At 48.5% G+C, this 21,453-nt stretch overlaps 3 protein-coding genes across 3 annotated transcripts in view; 1 reads left to right on the plus strand and 2 right to left on the minus strand.

Moving 5' to 3' along the window:
- Positions 1 to 8,078, plus strand: part of Pmar_PMAR016436 (ciliary dynein heavy chain, putative) — a gene marked incomplete at both ends in the record, with an annotated part of 16,335 nt that extends 8,257 nt beyond the window's left edge. Inside the window, 46 exons of the mRNA XM_002777643.1 lie at positions 57 to 277; positions 324 to 435; positions 479 to 633; positions 722 to 862; positions 915 to 1,060; positions 1,107 to 1,196; positions 1,246 to 1,330; positions 1,372 to 1,486; positions 1,530 to 1,681; positions 1,752 to 1,811; positions 1,858 to 1,989; positions 2,037 to 2,103; positions 2,148 to 2,269; positions 2,342 to 2,473; positions 2,514 to 2,639; positions 2,690 to 2,778; positions 2,823 to 2,912; positions 2,956 to 3,091; positions 3,141 to 3,220; positions 3,265 to 3,341; positions 3,386 to 3,513; positions 3,565 to 3,693; positions 3,737 to 3,834; positions 3,888 to 3,975; positions 4,022 to 4,182; positions 4,232 to 4,390; positions 4,439 to 4,529; positions 4,584 to 4,655; positions 4,715 to 4,864; positions 4,910 to 4,999; positions 5,044 to 5,210; positions 5,255 to 5,370; positions 5,426 to 5,493; positions 5,544 to 5,858; positions 5,902 to 5,992; positions 6,039 to 6,126; positions 6,178 to 6,280; positions 6,332 to 6,472; positions 6,517 to 6,644; positions 6,692 to 6,787; positions 6,841 to 7,042; positions 7,127 to 7,258; positions 7,305 to 7,507; positions 7,561 to 7,607; positions 7,818 to 7,875; positions 7,931 to 8,078. Coding sequence (XP_002777689.1) covers positions 57 to 277; positions 324 to 435; positions 479 to 633; positions 722 to 862; positions 915 to 1,060; positions 1,107 to 1,196; positions 1,246 to 1,330; positions 1,372 to 1,486; positions 1,530 to 1,681; positions 1,752 to 1,811; positions 1,858 to 1,989; positions 2,037 to 2,103; positions 2,148 to 2,269; positions 2,342 to 2,473; positions 2,514 to 2,639; positions 2,690 to 2,778; positions 2,823 to 2,912; positions 2,956 to 3,091; positions 3,141 to 3,220; positions 3,265 to 3,341; positions 3,386 to 3,513; positions 3,565 to 3,693; positions 3,737 to 3,834; positions 3,888 to 3,975; positions 4,022 to 4,182; positions 4,232 to 4,390; positions 4,439 to 4,529; positions 4,584 to 4,655; positions 4,715 to 4,864; positions 4,910 to 4,999; positions 5,044 to 5,210; positions 5,255 to 5,370; positions 5,426 to 5,493; positions 5,544 to 5,858; positions 5,902 to 5,992; positions 6,039 to 6,126; positions 6,178 to 6,280; positions 6,332 to 6,472; positions 6,517 to 6,644; positions 6,692 to 6,787; positions 6,841 to 7,042; positions 7,127 to 7,258; positions 7,305 to 7,507; positions 7,561 to 7,607; positions 7,818 to 7,875; positions 7,931 to 8,078 — 5,597 coding nt within the window. The remainder of the gene's footprint in view (positions 1 to 56; positions 278 to 323; positions 436 to 478; positions 634 to 721; positions 863 to 914; positions 1,061 to 1,106; positions 1,197 to 1,245; positions 1,331 to 1,371; positions 1,487 to 1,529; positions 1,682 to 1,751; positions 1,812 to 1,857; positions 1,990 to 2,036; positions 2,104 to 2,147; positions 2,270 to 2,341; positions 2,474 to 2,513; positions 2,640 to 2,689; positions 2,779 to 2,822; positions 2,913 to 2,955; positions 3,092 to 3,140; positions 3,221 to 3,264; positions 3,342 to 3,385; positions 3,514 to 3,564; positions 3,694 to 3,736; positions 3,835 to 3,887; positions 3,976 to 4,021; positions 4,183 to 4,231; positions 4,391 to 4,438; positions 4,530 to 4,583; positions 4,656 to 4,714; positions 4,865 to 4,909; positions 5,000 to 5,043; positions 5,211 to 5,254; positions 5,371 to 5,425; positions 5,494 to 5,543; positions 5,859 to 5,901; positions 5,993 to 6,038; positions 6,127 to 6,177; positions 6,281 to 6,331; positions 6,473 to 6,516; positions 6,645 to 6,691; positions 6,788 to 6,840; positions 7,043 to 7,126; positions 7,259 to 7,304; positions 7,508 to 7,560; positions 7,608 to 7,817; positions 7,876 to 7,930) is intronic.
- Positions 8,079 to 10,135: 2,057 nt separating this feature from the next.
- On the minus strand, positions 10,136 to 14,768 carry Pmar_PMAR016437 (coiled coil protein, putative; the record flags this gene model as incomplete). Its single annotated transcript, XM_002777644.1, has 28 exons — positions 10,136 to 10,229; positions 10,276 to 10,368; positions 10,414 to 10,471; positions 10,529 to 10,598; positions 10,647 to 10,773; positions 10,984 to 11,079; positions 11,127 to 11,233; positions 11,280 to 11,325; positions 11,373 to 11,501; positions 11,554 to 11,615; positions 11,668 to 11,748; positions 11,795 to 11,866; positions 11,913 to 12,054; positions 12,111 to 12,218; positions 12,263 to 12,345; positions 12,431 to 12,565; positions 12,618 to 12,725; positions 12,772 to 12,882; positions 12,926 to 13,046; positions 13,091 to 13,247; positions 13,298 to 13,432; positions 13,480 to 13,565; positions 13,619 to 13,701; positions 13,752 to 13,823; positions 13,874 to 13,951; positions 14,008 to 14,134; positions 14,417 to 14,541; positions 14,664 to 14,768. The coding sequence occupies 28 exons, from the start codon at positions 14,766 to 14,768 to the stop codon at positions 10,136 to 10,138; spliced, it is 2,811 nt and encodes a 936-aa protein (XP_002777690.1).
- A 481-nt stretch (positions 14,769 to 15,249) lies between these two features.
- Pmar_PMAR016438 (retiin, putative) lies at positions 15,250 to 21,409 on the minus strand (the record flags this gene model as incomplete). The annotated part of the gene is made up of 36 exons (XM_002777645.1): positions 15,250 to 15,260; positions 15,302 to 15,392; positions 15,442 to 15,499; positions 15,549 to 15,595; positions 15,647 to 15,701; positions 15,753 to 15,812; positions 15,861 to 15,977; positions 16,027 to 16,098; positions 16,147 to 16,219; positions 16,619 to 16,683; positions 16,732 to 16,821; positions 16,869 to 16,961; positions 17,009 to 17,075; positions 17,122 to 17,191; positions 17,238 to 17,361; positions 17,409 to 17,504; positions 17,552 to 17,658; positions 17,710 to 17,755; positions 17,804 to 17,932; positions 17,981 to 18,042; positions 18,099 to 18,308; positions 18,354 to 18,495; positions 18,547 to 18,660; positions 18,712 to 18,794; positions 18,840 to 18,974; positions 19,027 to 19,134; positions 19,271 to 19,381; positions 19,433 to 19,553; positions 19,601 to 19,757; positions 19,806 to 19,940; positions 19,986 to 20,095; positions 20,429 to 20,583; positions 20,632 to 20,709; positions 20,760 to 20,886; positions 21,078 to 21,196; positions 21,344 to 21,409. The coding sequence occupies 36 exons, from the start codon at positions 21,407 to 21,409 to the stop codon at positions 15,250 to 15,252; spliced, it is 3,504 nt and encodes a 1,167-aa protein (XP_002777691.1).
- Positions 21,410 to 21,453: the final 44 nt, after the last annotated feature.

Consider the following 21,453-nt stretch of genomic DNA (forward strand, 5'->3'; position numbering starts at 1 on the left):
GTTGCTGGAGTTATGGCTTCATGAGGCTACCAGGCAGTTCCGCGACAGGTGCGCAGCTACTGTGGTCGTTCATAAGGGCTATCACTTGATCAGACTGATTGATGATATTGACCGAGAGTGGTTTGATGAACTCTTCAATAGAAAGCTCTTGCAATACTGCGGTGTGTCTTGGGCGATTCCTCGATGGCGGGAAGTCATGTTTGGCGACTATATGGATCGTGCTACTAAGGCTTATACGGAGTGCCATGATTCGGAGAAGCTTTCAAGAGTGTTCCAGGTGCGCTCTAGAACTGTAACTATCCCGATGTACACATTCGTCTCAGGAGTACTTGGATGAATATAATATGACTTATCCGTCGACGATGAGTCTTATATTCTTCAGTGATGCCAGGGCCCATCTATCGCGTGTCGCGCGAGTCATTAGGCAGCCCAGGGGTAGAGGGGCAGCCAGGGAGGCCAGATGACGGTGTTGATTCAGGAAATGTTCTACTGGTCGGGGTCTCGGGAGTCGGTCGAAAGAGCGTCACGAGAATGGCAGCTTTCATGGCCGAATATTCACTCAAGAGCATCGAAATCACCAGGAGCTACGATACGGCGGCATTCAGAGAAGATTTGAAGTCAATGATGTTCAGCGTGAGTTACCCGCCCATCTCCATCAGTACTGTCCTGCCCGGGGAGTCTCTGTAGTGTAGACTACGCTCGTGCTTCACAGACTTACCAGGTGGCGAAAACGTCAAGCAAAGGGCTGGTCTTCCTATTCTCGGACACTCAGATCGTGAAGGAAAGCTTCTTGGAGTGTATCAATAATATTCTCAATACAGGAGAGGTGCCTAATCTGTTCGCCCCCGATGAATTGGAACAGGTGAAGAGCGTGGGTCGTTATGGCTGCCATGATTTGCCTGTTCACCAAGCAGGTCATCGGTCTTGTCCGTCCGATAGCCAAAGCCGCCGGGAAGCAGGATTCCCGAGACGTTATATGGAGCCACTTCGTGCACTTGGTCAGAGAGAGCCTCCATATTGTGCTCGCATTCTCGCCTGTTGGAGAAGCGTTCCGTGCGAGGTGACGAGTTTACCAGGGGCGTTTGTGCGTAATTGGAGTTGCTCAGATGCCGACAATTCCCTTCATTGATAAACTGCTGCACGATCGACTGGTTTATGCCTTGGCCCAAGGATGCATTATACAGTGTTGCTGAAAGGTGAGCGTTTGCTGTGATTCGTATGTGTTCAACGGTCGACGACTTTCAGGAACTACAAAGATGCTGATAAATCCCTCGGGATTGATAACTACGTTGCGTCTCTCGCTACAATGTCTGGTGTCATTCACTCATCGGTAAGCGGTATTGATCTCACAGTCGAAACGCTGCATGTCAGGTCACTGCGATGGCAGAAAGCTTCTTCACAACGCTGAGACGAAGGACCTATATAACTCCCACAAGCTACCTCGAGCTCATTAAGTTGTTCCTTAGCCTATTAGAGGAGCTGCAAGGTTAGTTGTGAACATGTATAGTAGTGTATGTAGAAAGCTACAGGTATCCTCACTGCTCGATTGAAACGGTACACTGTGGGTGTGGACAAGCTGAATGAAACCAATGCTATCGTCGACAAACTCAAGCATGATTTGACTGAGATGCAGCCGGTGCTGAAGAAGGCTAGTGAGGACACAGCCATGCTCATGGAACAGGTGAGAAGTGATACCGTCAGCGAGGAATGTATCGCTTTGTGTTGAACTGATGGATACCTCCATGATTCAGGTTACGCGAGATGAGGCAGATGCACAGGAGAAAAAGCTGGCCTGTGCGGAAGATGAGAAGGTGAAAATCCACACATGGAGGATCGTCGTATTCCATTGAGTCTTAGGCGGCAGCGGCGGCTGCAGCTGAAGCGAACGCTATTAAAACCGATTGCCAAGCTGATTTGGATGAGGCAATGCCAGCCTACCACAGTGCCATGAAAAGCCTTGAGTCCCTAGACAAGAAGGATATTCAAGAGGTTTTCTAGAGATCGCCAAAATGGATCTCGTAGACCGTTTTTCTCAGGCTAAGTCGTTCACGAAACCTCCAGCGCTCGTTGAGGTGGTATTGAAGGCCGTGTGTTTGCTGCTGGGTAAGAATCTAATGCCGAGAATGAAGATTATCATCGTCTTCTAGGGAAGAAGGAGACTTGGGATGACGCCAAGAAAGTCATGGGAGACATGGGGTTCCTGCAGTCACTGAAAAACTATGATAAAGACAGCTTAGCCAGCAATCAGAGACTCACAGCCAAACTACAGGTGAGAGCGCGCTATTCGCTTTTACCTCCTCTACTGTGTCGAGCGATAGAGCTAGTATTCGTGTTTGCGCAGACCTACATCAAGCGTGACGACTTCAATGCCGAAAGTGTCTCACGAGTGTCCAAGGCGGCGACCTCGCTATGTATGTGGGTCATAGCAATGGATGTTTACGGCAGAGTGGCGAGAGGAATCGAACCTAAGAAAGTGAGAGGGAGTCGTTGTCGGTGAGCAAGTACTCGAGTAGGCGAAACTCGCGGAAGCTGAGAAAATGCTGGCCGATGCCGAACAGCAACTAGCTAGCAAGAAGGCGGTATTGAAAGAAGTGGAGGATCGGGTTGAAGGACTCCGAGCGAAACTCAGTCAGGCTAAAGTGAACCTACGAGGAATACATAAGCCCTTTGTATGGCCTGATTGTGTTAGAAAAAAGCACAGCAGCTTGAGAAGGATATGGAAATTGCTACTATCAAGCTCGGGAGGGCAGAGAAACTCTTGGCTGGCCTTGGCAATGAGTGAGTCCCAGTCTCGTTGCGATACCTGCTTGATTCATTTGTAGAGCGGTACGGTGGAAGGCGGCATCCGAACAGTTGGAACAGAACCTGAAGGATATTGTTGGTAACGTGGTCCTTGGAGGAGGCTTCGTGGCGTAGGAAAAGTGCTAATTCAGCGGGGTAAGGAGAGGAGTGCAGATACTTGGGACCTTTTACGGCTGATTACCGTGAGAAGCTAACAGAGCAGTGGATTCAGGAGTGTTTAGGAGAGGAGGTCCATCTGGCTGTGGATCCTAGATGGGGCTGCGACGCTGTTCTTGGTGACCCTGCCAAGGTCGGTTGGTGTAGATTGTTAGTCATTGAAGGCTTCATCGGCTGATCAGATTCGCGAGTGGAACATCCAAGGCTTGCCCAATGATAAGCTGTCTGTTGAAAACGGCATCATAGTGTCAAGAGGAAGACGGTTAGAAGTATTTGGCTCGCAGGAAAGAAAATACTGGGTTGCAGATGGCCATTGATGATCGATCCACAGGGCCAGGCTAACAAGTGGATCTGTAACTTAGGAAAGGAGAAGGACATACAAGGTTTGGGCAGTCATCAGCTGGTCTCACCCATGTTCAAAGTGCAGTCATCAAGCTCACTGATGCTACTTATCTCCGGACACTCGAGAATGGCATCCGCAATGGAAACGCTATTTTGCTGGAAAATGTGGAAGAAGTCTTAGACCCAGCATTGGAACCAGTTCTGTCGAAGCACGTGAGCATTGCTAGGAAATTTCTCTCGAGATTCTAGTTGATGGTTATCGAGGTATTCAAAAAGGGCGGACAGAGCCTGATTCGTCTGGGGACAGAGGACGTCCCATACTCAAACGATTTTGCCTTCTACATGACCACCAAGATGCCCAATCCTCACTATCTCCCAGAGATCTGCATCAAGGTAGGCCAATTCCTTTGGCATAAACCGACCGGGCCAGTCTTAGGTCACTGTCATCAACTTCACGGTGACCCCCTCGGGGTTGGAATCACAATTGGTTTCAGCAGTTGTCGCACATGAACGTCCTGATTTAGAGCAGAAGAGGTGCTGGCCTCCACAGGGAGTAGAGAATAGGCTAATCATCATGACCCTTTCAGGGGGGAGCTGGTGGTGCAGATAGCAGCAGATAAGAATGAGCTAAATAACATCGAACAGCTTATTCTTAAGCTGCTAGCGGAGAATGAGGTCATTTCGAGTCTGAGGTTGCGCGGATGCGATGATAGGCGTGTAGGGCGATATACTTGCTGATGATACCCTCATTCAAACGCTGGATCAATCGAAGGAAACTACAGATGCTGTTAATGAGCGGATGAGGAATGCCGAGAAGACGATGGTTTCGATAGAGGAAGCTAGGGTTAATTACGCCCCTGTGGGAACCCGTGGCAGTATCTTGTGAGGATCTCGTCGGACACTTTTGCATAGTGGTGAAAACTGGCTATAGGTACTTCGTCATAGCTGATATGTCGAGCATTGATCCCATGTATCAGTACTCACTAGAATTCTTCGTCAATCTTTTTAAAGGAAGGCTGGCGAAGTCTGAGAAGTCGGACGACGTTGAAAATAGAGTGTCTACCATAGTCGGAGACGTCACTCTAGCAACGTAGCACCGCGGGCTCGTCTACTATGTGTGATGTGTTGCGAATTGCAGCTATACGAATATTTGCCGGGGTCTCTTTGAGGATCACAAACTACTGTATGCTTCACTTAATACGATACAAGTCCTCCGCAGCATGAAGCAGGTGATGTATTGGCTAACCTTACCTAGGGTTATAATTGACTAAGCGGCGATTCAGATACCCTCGCATACATGGCAGTTCTTCCAGATTGGAGTTGAAGCCATCAACGGTTTGGTGGACTTGGAACCTGTAACGAGTTGTTAAGGGAGCAGCTCTTCTGATCGGAATATTTCTCTTCTTGCTGGCAGATCCTTGAGAGCCATCCGTGTCCACAATGGTGCGACACAGTAGCATGGAATAAGATTGTGGTCTTGGTTACACTGGCGGGCTTGTCGGGCGTCAAGGATGTCGATGGACTACTTGATGATATGATGCAGAATTCGGCTGACTGGGAGAAAGTACCTCCACGGTCATTACACTTGTGGTAGCTGTGCGTCTTGCAGTTCAGCAGTTCTGACCACATGTACGAGGCTCCTCTACCTGGGGTCTGGGATGAGAAGGTCACTAGCTTCCATCGGTTGTGCCTTGTGAAAGTGACGAGGCGCTTTTGGTTGAAGAAGAGATGTCACTGCCTCAGTCTCTCCGTGAGAATTTGCTGGTGCCGGCCGTACGTGAATTCGTAGCGAAGAACCTCGGGAAGGAGTTTGTCGTGTCACCGGCTCTCGACCTTCGCAGCTGCTTCGACGACTCAGATTGTGGCACGCCGATAATATTCGTGCTCAGCCCAGGAGCTGATCCAACAGAGTAACAGTGGATGGATATCAACTCTTTGCCATCATTGGCCTCAGTAATGTCATCAAGCTAGCCTCATCTTTGGGCTATGCCGATCGGTTGCATATGCTGTCTCTTGGACAAGGCCAAGGTCCGAAGGCCGAAGCGCTCATCGATCGGGCCAGGGATAACGGTAGTCAAATGCATACTGATACTTGTCATGAGCTGTCGTTTGGCCTTCTTCTTAGGGGATTGGGTTATGCTACAAAATTGCCATCTTGCAGCCTCGTGGATGACGTCGCTCGAAAGGATACAAGTAACCGGTCCTTCTTCATCGCTTCAACTGTCACGTCCCTGTTTTTCTAGGCTGAGCTCAATCCTGCCAGGATCAGCAAATCATATCGACTATGGTTGACATCCATGCCGAGCAAGGCTTTCCCTGTCCCTGTGCTGCAAGCTGGCATCAAGATCACCAATGAGCCTCCCAAGGGCCTCCGTGCTAACTTAACGAGAAGCTTTCTGGCTATCTCTGAGGAGCTTTTCGAGGGGAATAGCAAGCCCAGAGCCTTCAAGAAATTATTATTCGCTCTGGCGTTCTTTCATGCGGTCATCTTGGAGCGTCGGAAGTTCGGACCGATCGGCTGGAATATTCCCTACGAATGGATGGACTCGGATTTCCAGGTGAGAGAAGAATCGTGAGCATCAGTGTGAAGATGTTGAATAGGTGTCAACCGAGCAATTGGATATGTATCTCAACGACCAGCCAGGTGTACCACTGCGAACACTGAGCTATCTTGTGGCTGAAGTGAACTACGGTAAGGCTGGCTACTGGCAATGAGACCGCTGAATATGGTTGTCTAGGTGGGAGAGTCACCGACGACAAAGACGTTCGCCTCATCACCGCTATTCTGGCTAGCTTCTTCCGCAATGAAACCGTGGAAGAGAGCAAGTGAGTCCTTCGGATATTTTCTGAGAGTACTTGATTTCTCGATCACTCCAGTTACCGCTTCTCGGCTGCTGATATGTACTACGCTCCAGATGCTACGGGTTTGAGTGACGTGAGGAATTACATCTCTGCATTACCTCAGGATGAGGATCCAATAGTAGTCTCGGTAGAGAATTGTACTCGAGTCGAATTCGTCGTTCTCATCGAGGTCTTCGGCCTGCACTCCAATGCGCTGATAACAGCTCAAATCAACCAAGCCAAGAAATTGCTGGAGGCGATAGTATCAGTACAGCCCCAGTTGAGTGGTGGCGATGGAGGACTCGCGCCAGAGGAGATCGTCTCCAATATGGTGATATAGAATGAGAAGGATCTCAGTTTTACGATCTCGAGCAGGTGAATGAATTCACCAGCCGCATGCCAAATGCCATATCAACGACTGACGGTCACAGACTCAGCTTTGCTAAGGAGCCGTCTGGAGGGATCATCTCTTTGGGTGTTTTTTTAGCTCAAGAGATTCACAGGTCGCTCTCTTATACAGCCCTGATCACTGTAGACCATGAATTGTTAGGTTTAACCTCTTGGTGAGCGTCGTTAAGACAAGTTTGGCCGCTCTTGCTAAAGCCATCAAAGGTTTTATTGTGATGTCATCCGACTTGGAAGAAATGTAACCTCGTTGTAGAATCTATAGCTGGATCGACGCTTTTCTCTACCCACTAGGTTTAACAGCTTTCTCATACAGAAGGCTCCAGCAAAGTGGTCTGCAGCAGCGTATCCTTGTCTGATGCCTCTAAACTCCTGGGTCAGCGACTTCATTAGAAGAGTGGAATTCATGCATAGCTGGGCACATTATGGTCCTCCGGCTAGCTTCTGGTTACCTGCCTTCTTTTTCCCTCAAGGCTTCATGACAGCAGGCATGCAGGTGAGCTCAGGTCGACCTGCCAGTCCTCATGATGGAAGTCTCTTCGACGCTTTGGACCTCCTCCCTGATGCGACTATGTATCAGATGCATGCTAGAGCTCACAGAATTCCAATTGATTCTCTAACGTTTGAGACCAACGTTCAGACTTATTCTAGCCCGGATGAGTTGCCCGGGCCGCCTGAGACCGGGGTTAATATCCATGGAGTATTCCTCCAGGTGATGCCAAGTTGGAGCATTTCCTGACGTCAGAATAACTTCTCAGGGCGCTGGATGGGACCTCGAAGGTGCTTGCCTTCAAGAATCCGCTCCAGCCGTTCTCTTCATCCCTCTACCAGTCATCTCCTTACGCCCTGTTCTATCGGCTGACCTCAAGGAGAATCGCTCGAATTACTTTTGCCCGTTATACAAGACGTCTATTCGAGCCGGAACGCTTTCAACCACTGGTCACTCCACCAATTTCATCATGTAGGGTGCAGGCCGATTGGCCCTTTGAGTGGGGTACGAGCTCGCCTCCATAGGTACCTGAACATCAATGGAGGCACTGAACCAGCAGAACATTGGATACGTAGGGGAGTCGCCAGTCTATGCATGCTTGATGATTGATGTTCATACGACAACATGTCAAGACTACGCGTGTTGTGTTTATCAACGGAAATGAAGGATGACGGGACCTCGTCAGGGACAGTCCGTATGTAGCTGCTACATTGTAGTGGTACATGCGGTGAATGTACCGATGATATGACTACGATAACTGAGACAACGACCACACCGGCAGAAACGATGATCGAAAGTGATGGTGAGGCGGGCATAATATCAAGAGCCGCCAATCGATGGTAGTGTCTTGAATTCGAGTTGTCTATTCGATTGATATCGCTATGATCCTGTTAGCGTTCTGGCTCATGTAAAAGTCAACCAGAACGGTGATGACTCACACGTCCCTGAGGGACGGTCCCTCACGGCAGCTTGCTTCCTGCACTGTCAGTGCTGTGTGGAGGAGTGTTATGGCGGATCGCCACACACGCACGTTAAGGAGTAATGAGAAATGATCGCTGGCCGTCGCGGTCCCTAGTCCTGCTCGCCTGCACATCGTTACGGTACATTCAAATGTCATACTCCTGTTGATCAAAAGTCAACAGATATGGCTTACCGCACTGCCAGCGTTCCGTTCGTCAATTCCTCCAAACAGTCTGAACCCCAGACTCTATAGAGTCATTATTCAGTACTAGTCGCGGTGGATGCTACCATTCTAATGACTGATAACCGTCCGGATATCGCCAGAACTAGGTGATTACCACTGTGTGAGAAGGCGTTAAGGAGCTGCACACGTTCCGAGTTGTACAACGTGTATCAACTTTTTGCCGGGATTTGGCGCCTCTGAGACTCTGAGCATTATACGCTCACCCTCCTGCCTGCATCGAATAATCATGAGCAGCTACCCCATCATACAGGGGTCTCCAACTCCCATGTTGATCTGTCTTCACAGGTATCGGCAGTTTTTTTTCGATGGTAGATCATACTATACTGGGGTGCCTGTACGACTCTGAGGTGAACGTGACGTGCTGAGATGTGCTCATAGTAACGAGGTGGCTCTTGTTTCTCGGATGTTCTGAAGCTAGTCTGAGGTAGCGATACTTGTGTGTGGCGCATGGCCTCAACTGAGGTTGTCAAACTATTATGAGCTGACGTGTTATTCTACGGTATTTACGTATAGCTAAACGGGCATTTCACACGATCAGCGCTACAGCGAGTTACTGTCAGTAAGAGAGGTACTCGGTGACTCCTCATCGTAAACGCATTTGTCGAACACTGTTTGAAATAATTGATGCTTGCATGCCAGGCTCACGAAGTGAGAGTCACGTTTCTTTCATCCAAAGGGCTCGAGCGACTGAGACGGGTTATGTCATACCAACACAATCTTACACGACTTATCATTTGGATAGATTAGATTCAGATAGACAAAACGATGCATAAGGGAACATGATACAATAGCTCGCCGAAATACTTCTCAATACGGAACACTAGGTAAATTCAATCAAGTCTTCTCATAACTCACTCGATGATGAACTTATTATGTGATGTTCAATCATGTGCTGAGGGCGAGACCCGTAGGTCAGATGTACAAGGTGGTGCCAAAGAAGGGCTCTCATAGCTCAGTGCACAATCCGAATATCAGAGCCGTTCGTACAGCGTTGGAAAGAGCTAGATCAGAGTTTTTGAATGATACCTATTTCCCGTCAACTGTCGAGTACCGCGAAATTACAAGGGCTCCTTGTCAAGGGATGGGCTCTTCTTTTGCACCACCCTGTGTTACTGTATGAGCCATATTTTTTGGATACGGTCGCACATGAGTATTGATAGTATAATATGGTTGGACATGAGTATTGATAGTATAATATGGTCGGACATGAGCGTTAATAGTATAAGATGGTTGCACATGAATATTGAGAGTATAATATGGTCTGACATGAGTATTGATAGTATAATATGGTCTGACATGAGTATTGATAGTGTAATATGGTCGCTCATGAGTATTGATGGTGTAATATGGTCGGACATGAGTACTGATGGTGTAATATGGTCGCATACGAGTGTCGATAGTATAATATGGTCGGACGTGAGTATTGTATGAGATGGAAGTGTCTACAGTACAGTCCCGACGTGGAAAGTGGGAACGTTTGGGACCATTCGGTATTTTGCTCGTGGACACTTCTTGGATCTCGATCAACAAAATGCACTGTTATGAGTCATAACATATGACCCATAACTTAAGACGCGTGGACTCGACCACGATCCTCTTTATAGCGGATGAGCCCAATTGCTGTGCCCGGCACACTCTAAGCGGCACAGTGCGCCGCTCAGAGTGAAACTGTGCAGTGGCCGGTGCCAGTAGTGCGCATACACGCATACACAACAACTGTTCGCAACAGCTGAGACGACATAGAACTCAACAAGGCAGCAATTGAATGAGCGACGTCAATGGCTCATGCTACGGCGCCTCGTCCGTCATGGAACTTAATACACTAGCGTAGTGACGAATGCCGTCCGCCCATTGTCTGAGGTAGTTACGCTTCAGTATGCACTCAAGAGGTACACTCACCGTTCGAGCTCGTGGTTCAGAGAAGCTTGTACAGCCGTGAGTTCCCCCTCAGTGCTATCAATCTCATCGAGAAGTTGCTGACGAGTGGTACTGAGACGGTAGAGTACGGTCGGTCAGGAAGGCTATGGCGGCTCACGAGAGGCTTCGAGCTGCGATGTCCAGCTGCTGATCGAACTCGACGATACTTCCTTTCATCTGGTCTTGTACCGGTCTAAAGTTTGCTTCTTGTCTGAATGCGAGGCCCCTCGAGCGCCATGCCGTGATGTGAACTTACTTCCTGCTCTCCCGTTCGACTTCCTCCACTGCTTCATCGAAGAGAGAATTATCCAGTCCTGCTAAATTTTGGTATTAAATTTTCAAATACCACTCGGAACAACAAGACTGCTCACCAGTGTTGTCTAGGGCGGCACTAAGATTAGCGTGTATGAATCTGTTGAGCTCTTCTATAGTAGCAGTAGTCTGAACACATCAGATAGAGATGACATCAACTCACAGGCTCGTGCCTACCTCCTCGTTGAGGCTTCCGCTGATTGGGAAATCAAAAGCAAAGAGAGTGTCCCGGATGCCGTCAATAAGATGATTCATGTCTCTTCTGTTGCGTCGCGCACTCTCAAGCATCTGGGTCCATGTCGAACTGAAGATACAGAACGCGATGAAGATATAGAACCAGCAACTCGTGTTGGTGACATCATAGGAAAAATTGAAGAAATTACGCGAAACTATCGTTGGTTTTCTGCACACTTTTACCCTAAATCGTGTGTGAATTTTCATAATACAGTAAGGGAACTGCTGAGCCCAGCTGAGGGAAGTAAACAAATTCTAACGCTGATGCGCCCGAGCGTACTTCAAAGTTAACATCGCTTCTTCCACTTCTCTATTTACTCCCGCATTCAAGGACGAGGCCTGTTCATTGGACGTCGAGATCGCCGCCGCAGCACTCCTAAGACAAGAGAAGATACTTCCTATGACCTTGAGGCAAGCCTTCACTTCAATAGGCCTCCGAGCTCCGAAACATGAGCCGTCAATCTTGTCATTAACTTCTCGATTTCACCATCAATCTTCGCCGCGCTACTCGCGGTTTCTTTTCCCATAGTCTACGCATAAACATCCCCTTTATCATCAGAAACTCTGAATGCTCACCTCTGCCGAAACGTCGGTTTTTCCCTCTTCCGAGGCATTTATCGACCTGCGACCAAATCATCATCGTCAACAGTTGAGCAGTGGGCGTTTCACTCGACAGTATCCTTCCTTCCTTTGAGCTGGGCAGATAGTCGTTCGGCCTCCAGACTCCCTTCAACAGCGAGCTTCTCCACTCTGTGTCGCTGATCCGCCAGCGCTCTTTCATTCCACTTCTTGGTATTGCTGAGAGTATTTGAAATGACAGTCAGTAACATCTGTTCTGTCCAACGCTCACTTGTAACCGAGCTGGACTTCCTCCAGAGCCTTCCGCAGTCGACCGTAGCTGTCGTTCCGTTCCTAGGCAGCGAGAGCTACATCAGGTAGCGTCCGTCTCCTTTCTTTTGCTCACCTCCTGTGACTGCTTTAAACTGGCGACCACAGAGTCTTCTGAATGATGCAACTCAGCCGATGTATTCTTGGGGGCAGCAACCTAACGGCCCACATCGAGTCGCAATGCTGTAGCCACTTCCGCTAACCTTTTCAGAAAGTCTCGAATGATCATCCTCAGAGGCCTTTTCCACGATGCCACTGACATGCCTCACCATCGTCTAATAAGATGCATGCCGAGCCCATCAGCTGAGAGGAGGTGCTCACCATCATCGCAGCTTTGAGAAGATCAGCCAGCCTCTTCAATGCTCTATGCTGCTCATCAACCCTGCCGTTGGTTTCCGCAATATCCTTCTCGAGCCGGTTTTGGCTTTCTGTCATCCCTTCGAAGGCATCCCTATGCTGAGACCTGATCCCATGACCACCACTGCACAGATCGAGCCCTGTCAGTGCCAAACTCCCCACCTAATAAGCTCATCATCAGCCTTGAATCGCACCGAGTCGTTAAGAGCCTTGAGGTCAGTTCGAGCTTGCGCTACTGTACGTTTCACAGAGCTGTCCATTGATACCAGCCTGAAGTGAATCGCGTCCCTTAGAGTGCGCCCAAGGATACTCACATTTTATGGGAAGCAGCAACAGAGCCCTCAATGCCTTTCCGACGCTCCTCCTCCGAATTATTCTCATCAGTTATCTCGCCAACCTGAAACGTCATGGAACATCTCTAGATACACGCAGGAACCAAGTATGTCTCGGACTACCAAGTTCACGCCAGGATGACAACCTACCCTATTTTCAGCCTCGGTTATGAGAGTGCCCAAAGACCGTGACACCTCTGCCACCGCGTCGGATACTTGAGCTGCTGCGCTCCTTCTCGTTGACTCGGTGAGCCTCCTCCGGCTCGCTCGAAGTCCAAATATCATCTGAGCATCATATCACAAGGCCAAGAAGCCGGCAGTCTTGGACTAATCTCACCGCTCTCTCATTAACGTCTCTTCGACTCAGCAGATTGCGGAGGTGTGATTTCAACTCAGTTGCGTGCTTGAACCCTTCAACCTTTGTCCGATCGGTATCCTCAAGAATCTGAACGCGTACCTTCGATACAGTTCAACACTCCACTATACATCACCTGAGAGACTTCCTTATCCAAAACCAACCCTTCCGTTCTCTGCTCATGCATCTCGTTCATGAGGCCTCCCGTAGATGCCTTCAGCTCATCGATGCTACTCTTGGCATCGCCCTGATATCGAGAGATCAACCCATCAGACTGGCTCGATCGTCACCTTTATTTTTCGCTCCCCATCCCCACTCTGTCGTTGGAGGTCTTCATCCACTTCCCTACGAGCATCCACTCTTGCCTTATCTTGTGATGAACCCAAGGCAAGCATATTAGGTCCGATGGCACTAAGTAAAGTAAGTCAATAACGCCAACGAACAGCTCTGCCCACCTTTCGATTCGTCGAACAATTCTGCGGCTACCAGCGACTCGATCATCGAGACCATGCCGCGCATTCATGTGCGCCTCGTCCAAATGACTCAAGAAAGCCTTATCCTCAGCAAATCTATTCGACCCGCCGCTGATCGCAGCCTCAAGCCTGCTCATATCTGAGACCCGAAAATTCAGTCAGGTCAATGGTGAGAATAAGGAGACCCACTTTTAGCTCGCTCCACCCTTTCCCTGGCTTGTCGATTGCGTACAAAATCGACACCTTTCTTCACAGCTCCTGTTATTTCGTCATTCACCCGGGCCTCATCCTGCTTCAGTTCGATCTCTATCTTTTCTTTCGAGTCTGAAAAAGAATCCTCAACGAGACCACAGCACTGCCAGGGCCGTTACCATCGATCAAAGGCATCGTGGAAACACTTCCCTTAATCCGATTCGTAGCAGCACCCACCCGAGCCCCCATAGATGCAATACTTTGTCTGAGGGAAATCAGAATAAACATTCTCACAGGGCGAGTTTATTCCGCAGTTACTCTGCAGCGTTAGCTTTCCGCCCAACCTCGTCCAACAAGTCCTTCTTACCACCATCCTGCAGCGAGCTCGCCGCCTTCGCCATCTGATCAACAAACACGGCACTTCCACAGTCTCATCAATGGTGGTACTCACCTGCTTGCCGCGCTCTAATTTTTGACCATCTAGCTCCTCAGCTGACCGCATCGCTTTCTGAGCATCTTCTCTCTGAAAAAAGGCAGTCTGCTGAGGTACTCTCCAAACTTGTAACAACCCACAATATGCGCAGTCTCGACATCAGCATCCTTTTGAACACCTCCAGTGGTCGCCTGGAATCTCTTCGTCTCCCTCATCACCTATTTCGCATACACAAAATATCCCCAAGATACGACAGCTATAATGACAGGCTCACATCATTGACCTCCTTTCCCAACCCGTCCGTAAGTACTCGATCAGCTGCTTGTGCTGCGCGATTCAGCTCGGTTTGTGCGCTTTTCAAGCCGTTCAACTGACTCTTCACTGCGACCTCCACAGCAGTGCTGAAATACCAACATAACCATTGCAATATATGATTGTTTTCCAGCTACGCCGAGGACTCCACTCATTACACTATGATCATTTACGCAGGACTTTGAACTGCACTAAATAATAAAGAACTTCTCAAAATTTGCTCGATACGCATAGTCGACCCTGTAACACACATGATGTATTGATAGAGGTAATTTGATCGAGCAGTGATGAGGGATACGCACATAATATGCGTATGCCCCTTCAGCGATCAACCAAGACCACATTGACAACAGCAGCCCTCAGTGTCTCACGCAGTAGCGCTCCTTCCAACCAGCATTTCCTTCTCCTTCGCCGCAAGCTTAGATATCTCCCTCATATTCTCAGACGACACATGGCCAAGATCAGATGCCAAGCCATTAACGTCGCGAGCGAGACTCTGGAGAAAATAATACACAGAAAAATATCTTCTAATTGAGACCCTCCTCGTCAGAGCACATCATCCGAACAAGCATTTGGGATTCTTAATAATTTTCCCGATAGTCTCGATGAAAGTCTCACCTGTCGTCCATCTCGGACCAGCAGTTGGCCCATTTTGGCAGCCCTCTTAAGAGATCCTTTGAACTTGAACTTTTTCACCCGCCCAAAAAATGCTTTGTCCAACATTTTCCCCTTCCTTGCAAACTTCCGAGCTCTGTTCCGCAACGTGTTCATCTCCTATGTCATACCACACCATTTGCAACTCCCAGCCCTCAAACACCCTACCTTAGTCGAACCCCGCCTCCGAAGGCTCGCTAGCGTTGCTGCTACTTTATCGTACTGCTTTGCAGTGCGGTCAAACAACGCCCTATTAGGGAGCTCTTTGAAACCTCGGTCATAAAGAAAGTCTCACAATCGATCCTGTCTCTGCCTCTCCTCGCCTTCTCTCTGAATATGACTGAGTGCTCTCCGCAGGCCTTGCATGCGTGATAATGACGCCTGAGTCTGCTTTGACGCCTAAGCAATGTCGTAATGGATCCAAGTTGTTCCATGAGGCAATCTCATTGGAAGTCCCCTTACCCGATCGCCCAATTTGCGAGATGATTTCATGACCCGGGCCACACGTAAAGGAAGTTGTCGCTGAATCCTAGTCACTTTATTCGTCGCTTCAGCGATGATCTGAACGGCTCAACAAGGTCGATACAAATACACCTGCCAACTTGCCTTTGCGGCATTAGATGCGAGCCTCTCGTCAGCCTGAAGCATGTGATCCGTGGTCCGCTGAATAGCCCCAGTATTCTTATCACGAGCCTGAATACAATTAATGACGGAGAACCCCAACCAGGCTTGGCAGACTCACTCCTTTTGATTGCTCAGAAAACCATTCCCTGAGTCGTTTCACTTCACTGCCCATATCCCTAAAACACCGAACAACTCATCTTAGCTTCGTCTCAGCCAAACACTCACTCCTCAGTGTCAGTCATAACTCTGGCTGCTCCAGTGAGGCTTTTACCCTGAGAAATTTCAACTCAATAATATAAACCTATAATGCGGTATGAGCTCACTGTCGATCTTCGCAGGAGGTTGATGCCTTTAGTGAGACTGGCAACCATTTCCTTCCTGAAAAATCGCTATCTCTCAGTGGAGCGGGTGTCACCACCAGTGACTTACCCACCGTCACCATTTAAAGTGAGGTTGTGTTGCGCATTGCTCTTATCGATAGAGTCAACACTGATCAAGCAAGAGAGCTCCAAGAGCTCGTCGGACTAGCGTACTAACCTCGTCGAGGCTTCCTGTGACTTGTTCAAGAGATACAGTATTTGGTTGTACATCGTGTTGATCTTGGTATTCCTATACGGCAAGCAGGAGGCCACCCCCTCGCTGCAATTACTAGGCCTGCACCCAAAAGCATCAATCATACACGACTGAGCTCCCTCGAGCTCACATGAGGAAGCGTAAGAGTTCAGGTATTCTATCGGGGATCTCTGCCAGAGGGATGAGATTCAAACGAATTCGTCTGAATGCCGATCCATGAGGTTCGACTATTAAGGCTGGCCATTCTCACCCGGTTGAGTTCGATACAACAATGGGTGAGTTGATAGCTTGCTGAGCCTCCGTTTCAGAGGTAAATAGCACTACTAAACCCCATAACAGGGGGGCTAAGGACATGCAAAGTTATAATGGCTAGGTAAGAGGCAACGATAGTATCAATCCATCAGACATACAAGAACAGGTTCATACGAAGTCTTCGTATGTTTCTTCGTAACGAAGAGTCGTAAATCACAATCACAACAACGAACGCACCGCAATGCAATACGCAAACAGTAACGCTCCTTCGTAGTTCCTTGCATTCCAATGAGAAGGCCGTGTGAACTCTCGTCACTACCCAGCTCAAACAACACTCTTGCACCCGAATTGACAAAGCCAAACACCGACTGTCATAGACACATCTCCACGAACGATCATTAATATCCATGTTTCACTCTGGTGAAATGTTTGCCTCTAGGGAGTCTCATCGTCATCATCATCACCACTACTGTTGAGCTCACTAGCGAGACCGACAAAGATCGAATCATAGTGGTGCTCTCTGGCATGAAGCCATCTACCACACAAGGCACTACACACACTAGAGCGGAGCGATGCAACTTACTGGTCGAAAGACTCTCTACCGCTCTTTCTAGTATCTTCCACCCTCCTCGTTGAATCCATCATCTGACGATGTAGCTCGCTTTCAGTAGACCTAATACACACCAACTTGACACCATCTTCTCGCGCTAACAATCTCACTGATGCATGGTCGCATCCTGTTGAACGTCCTTGAGGCCCTCGGACAAATCGTGGCGCATAGCATTGTGCATCACCTCCGAGGTTTGCAGGTCACTAACAAGCCTCTACTGCCACATACAAGCCCAACCCCTTCCACTTACGTTTCAACTTCCCTTGAGACCTCACTTGCCCTTTCCATCACTTCATGTGAAGTGTCAGTCGCATTGCCTATGTGCACAACGCTCCACCTCAATAAACACTGTGATGAGCTTACTAGCCATAGGCTCTCCCGCTGGCTCCAGAGCCGCCATACTGGTCCGCATAGTGTCCACCATCTCCTTCACCTAACAATTGATGAGCTCCTGCATGCACCTCAACAACGATATTCACCTCGCCCATGTATTGGTTCATAAGGGTCATAAAAGCAACAACAACAGTCTCCACGTCCGCAGCTCTCTCCAATGCGACTCCTTTCGAGTCCGCGATTGACTTCAACAATCCATCATCGTTCGAACTAATCACCACAACAATGCCCAACAGCTAACACGAGATGCTTCTCACCTCACTCTATGAGCCAAAGCCTTCAGCTCGTTACCGGTGATCTGCTTTCCAGTCTCGACTATCATTCGATAACGATTCGCAGCAGCAGCATTGTATCTACGCCACCAGAATCAGACGTGATCAGTTCATCGACCAGAACCTACCCAAGGGCTTCTCCAATCCGTGATGCTTGTCTTCCCAAGCCGTCCCCTCCCTCTCCTAACCGCCCAGCTATAGCCGAGTCCCCTCTGGCCACCTCTGTCTGGTGTGCCTGATAACCACAGCGCTTCTAATCATCTACCTTGCCTGTGAGTGTGGCTACCAGAAGATCCTCATCCGAACGGCTCTTGTCCACTTTCAAGTCGCCTCTGAAGCGAGCAAACATGTCAAACCCAAGCCGTCGTCTGAGCACTCACTTGAACACATTAGTGTCATCAACGAGATTATCCTCCACCGTTTCATAATCCTTCGCCTCGTTGTCCACGAAATCGCCCAAGTCACTTTGCGTTTTATCACCAAGCCGCGCGCCGTCCGTACCAACTCCTCTACAAATCAACGCGCTGATCCACTTCACTCCAAACAAACCTCCCTACCTGGCCATATCGATCAGTCGTGTCATCGTCCCCGATGCTCCCGAGGCTCTATCAAAATTATTCTGACAACAGCATAGTTCCACAATAACCGAAATATGAGGTCTTCATCTCAGCCCACCATAGATGCTTGCAAGTGCTTTTCTGTCAGCGCTGAATCCGACGTATTGGCCAACTTTTTCATGCTGGCGTACTGTCGTTTCTGCAAAAGTGGAGGATCACTCAAGACAAACTGAGCCCAACCCACCAAAGCCTCATGTGCCGCTATATGTCGCTCAACTGCCTTCTCAAGATCAAGTCGCATCACTTTCCTCAACGCATCAATCAGCACCTGCCAACACACCATACCTTCACCTCACGACGACAACCACGTTACCCTAAGCATATTAGACGCTCTCCTATAATCATCATAAGCTCCCGTGCGAGTCCTCGAATAAAACTCATCCAGTTTCTGCATCTCTGTTGCCAATCGTTCATACAACTTCTTGATATCAATGCCATGCGTCAACTCCTCACGACTAAATCCACAACTTCACTACACCCATTGAGCCCAAAACCACATCGCTCACCTGACTTGCTCCTCCCGTGCGTGCAGTCCCAACGCCACCGTATGAGTAAGCGACTTGATCATATTCCTCAAGTCCAACAACGCTCGTTGATGAGCAGCTTGCACTCTTTTCAACCTGAAAAGAATCACACGCTATCGAACATAAGATCATCCGCTGTCAACTCACTGATCAGTATTCCCAATGAACTGTGCATTCCGCCTCGCTTCCTTCTGAAGCTGCGTTTCCTCACTTGCCAACAACAGCTCCATCTAAGAAGATGCCCTCAACAACTCCCTCAGGGATATGCAACTCACTTTGTCCTTGATCGTAGACACATCACTTTCCGTCGCATTCATCACGCCAGCCGCATCAGTGCCTATCATCTTCAACAGAAGGTTCCGTACGTCTTCCATTCTCCCGTCCTGGGACTTCAGCATCTCCCCAATAAACTGAATGAGACGACTCAGGTTTTTCCGCACGCGGAAGATTTTCTCTTCTCACATTTTCAGCGCCGTCCTCGTCACTTCTTATCAAATTCAACAGCGTATCCTTCAGCTTCAACTCATCTTGTTGAGATTCGTCTTTTAGTGTTGCAACCATCTCCGTCACCTACAAATCAACTGCACTTTAGCTCAGACAAGATAACTTCCTGCTTCAAAAACCGATGAAAGTTTCGCACAATGCAGATTTGTCACTTTTTCCATCAGAATCACTCCTCAACAAGAAGCCCCTCTACTACACCTACCTTGTGGACATCATCCTTTTCAATGCCGTATTGCGAGCTCGTCCCCGCCTCATCTTTTACCATAACACCTCGAAGGCTCCCGATTTCCTGTGTCATCTCCGACATATAATCCTAAATTTCAGTAGACTTCATCACTAAACATCAAGTCGCAACTTCACTCACATTGATTCCCTTAGACGCATTGTTCTTCTCCTGTATCGCAAGGGCTCCCAATGCTCCAGCAGACTGACTGGCATACCGCGCCGTCTGCGACTGAAGACCACCGAGAAGGTGATTACCGTACCTACACATAACACGTCAACAACGGAGTTGCTAACAACCAGCTGCTACATTCTGTCGGCGGCTATAGCCTTCTTCCCATCAGCCGAGAATGCCTCCATTTTATTCGTCAAACTGCCTTCTTTCGATGCCAGCACTGCGAGCTCTGCTTTAGCTGATACCGCACCAGCGCCAACTCCTGCCAATCCACTGCCGAGCAGACCGAAATCTGAATGAGACGCTCCTCCTCATCAGCCTGTTATGTACAATGACCCACCTTGGCTCAGTCTAGTAGACTCAGACTGGAGTCGATCTACCAAGGCAATGAATCTATCCTTATCCGCTTTACTCAGGTGCTCGAGGTCCGCGTCATCCATCATCAACATGGCTCGGTCCTCTGCCGTAAATTGATCTGCAATAACTATGTCTACTCAAAGCCTATCCGAAGAAGTCTCACCTGCTATCTTTTCTTGTGTCAAAAGCTCCTTCCTCCCACTAGAGGCGATGAAAGATTTTCCGTCCTCTAACTGAGCCGTTCCGGAATGCAAGATGCGATCTATTTTCGACCTGCCAAGTCGTCGTCACGCGTATCAGTTACAGGAAAAATCAGACGAGCCTCGGCGACAAACTTTCTAATACAAGTAATAGGGAAATTTTTGTCACAAAGATGAGTTCGAAATTCTCCTGTGCTGCATCCAAGCTCAACGATTCGTCTATATATAAATAGAAGGCAACTCATGATCAGCAAGAACGGTTCTCATAAAGTTAACAAATCTCCATAACAACAAACAATGAACACTTGTGTATAGCCGCTATACTATACATATATGCACATCTATTCACCTTCATATGTTCGCCCTAGCATATGCGTCTATATAAATTCCTTTCCTCCCTACTCACTTCATCATCGCAGCCTCATTGGTCGCGTCTCCCCCTATATCCTCAGCCGCCTTCGCAACCAGCGTTTCTCCTTTGCCCATCTCACCACTAGCTTGCACATGCTCTTGATCTACTGCTATCTGATGATCAGCCACAATATTGCTCAGTAGCTGAGCCTGATAACAGAAATCTCAAGTCGGATCCTTCCAAGTCCAAAGCTTCACCGATCTGTGTGCGTCAGCGCCTCGCTCTTCCGCCCCATTACTGACGATTGTCTCCAAATGATTAACGTTGGTGAACAACTGGAAATGCACAGAATCGAACCTCGGAAAGAATCTTCTACTCTGCTCACCTGCCGCTGTATATCACTCTCGACTGCCCTCATCGTTTTCTCTTGCGTAGTAGCGTCGGCCTCAATCACCGCGTTCATCTCCGCAACATTCCTCTTACTCGATTCGGCATCATCATGATAGTTGTTTCTGACAGATAACACAGTGTTGGAATGTACGCTCGCCAAGTCCTTAATAATCTTCAAAGTTCAGCAACAAATTCGAACATAAAAATCACAGAAATCAATGACAACTCCCCTGAGTTTCTTCACAATTTCCATATTGGCACCAACACGCGCATATCTTCCCATACCGCTGCTCTCAGCTCAGCGTTACACTACATAAGCGTGTCCATGCTCTTCTCCTGTGACTTCCTCTCCTTCCTCAAGGCATCCATCGAACGAGTTACCGTCGCCGTAGACAACCCCCGAGCCAAATCGTCATGTGCATCATCCAAGCCCTGAAATACATCACTATGCTCTACTCCTTCACTGAGGCCTTCAATTCAGCTATAAAACGATAAGCGATTGGAAAACAAATGCATTTTACCCATCCGGCGAGCTCCTAAAGGCAGCTCCCAATACCTATGCTCTATCACTACTATTACAATACCCAATCCACGACCATGAATTTTGTGCGTTACTAAGCCTCTCATCTTGAAATCTGGTATCATAACGACATCATAATCATAGGGGTCTAGTTATGGCTTCACGGATA

Source organism: Perkinsus marinus (genome assembly GCF_000006405.1).
Source record: "Perkinsus marinus ATCC 50983 genomic scaffold scf_1104296951238, whole genome shotgun sequence".
NCBI lineage: Eukaryota > Perkinsozoa > Perkinsida > Perkinsidae > Perkinsus > Perkinsus marinus.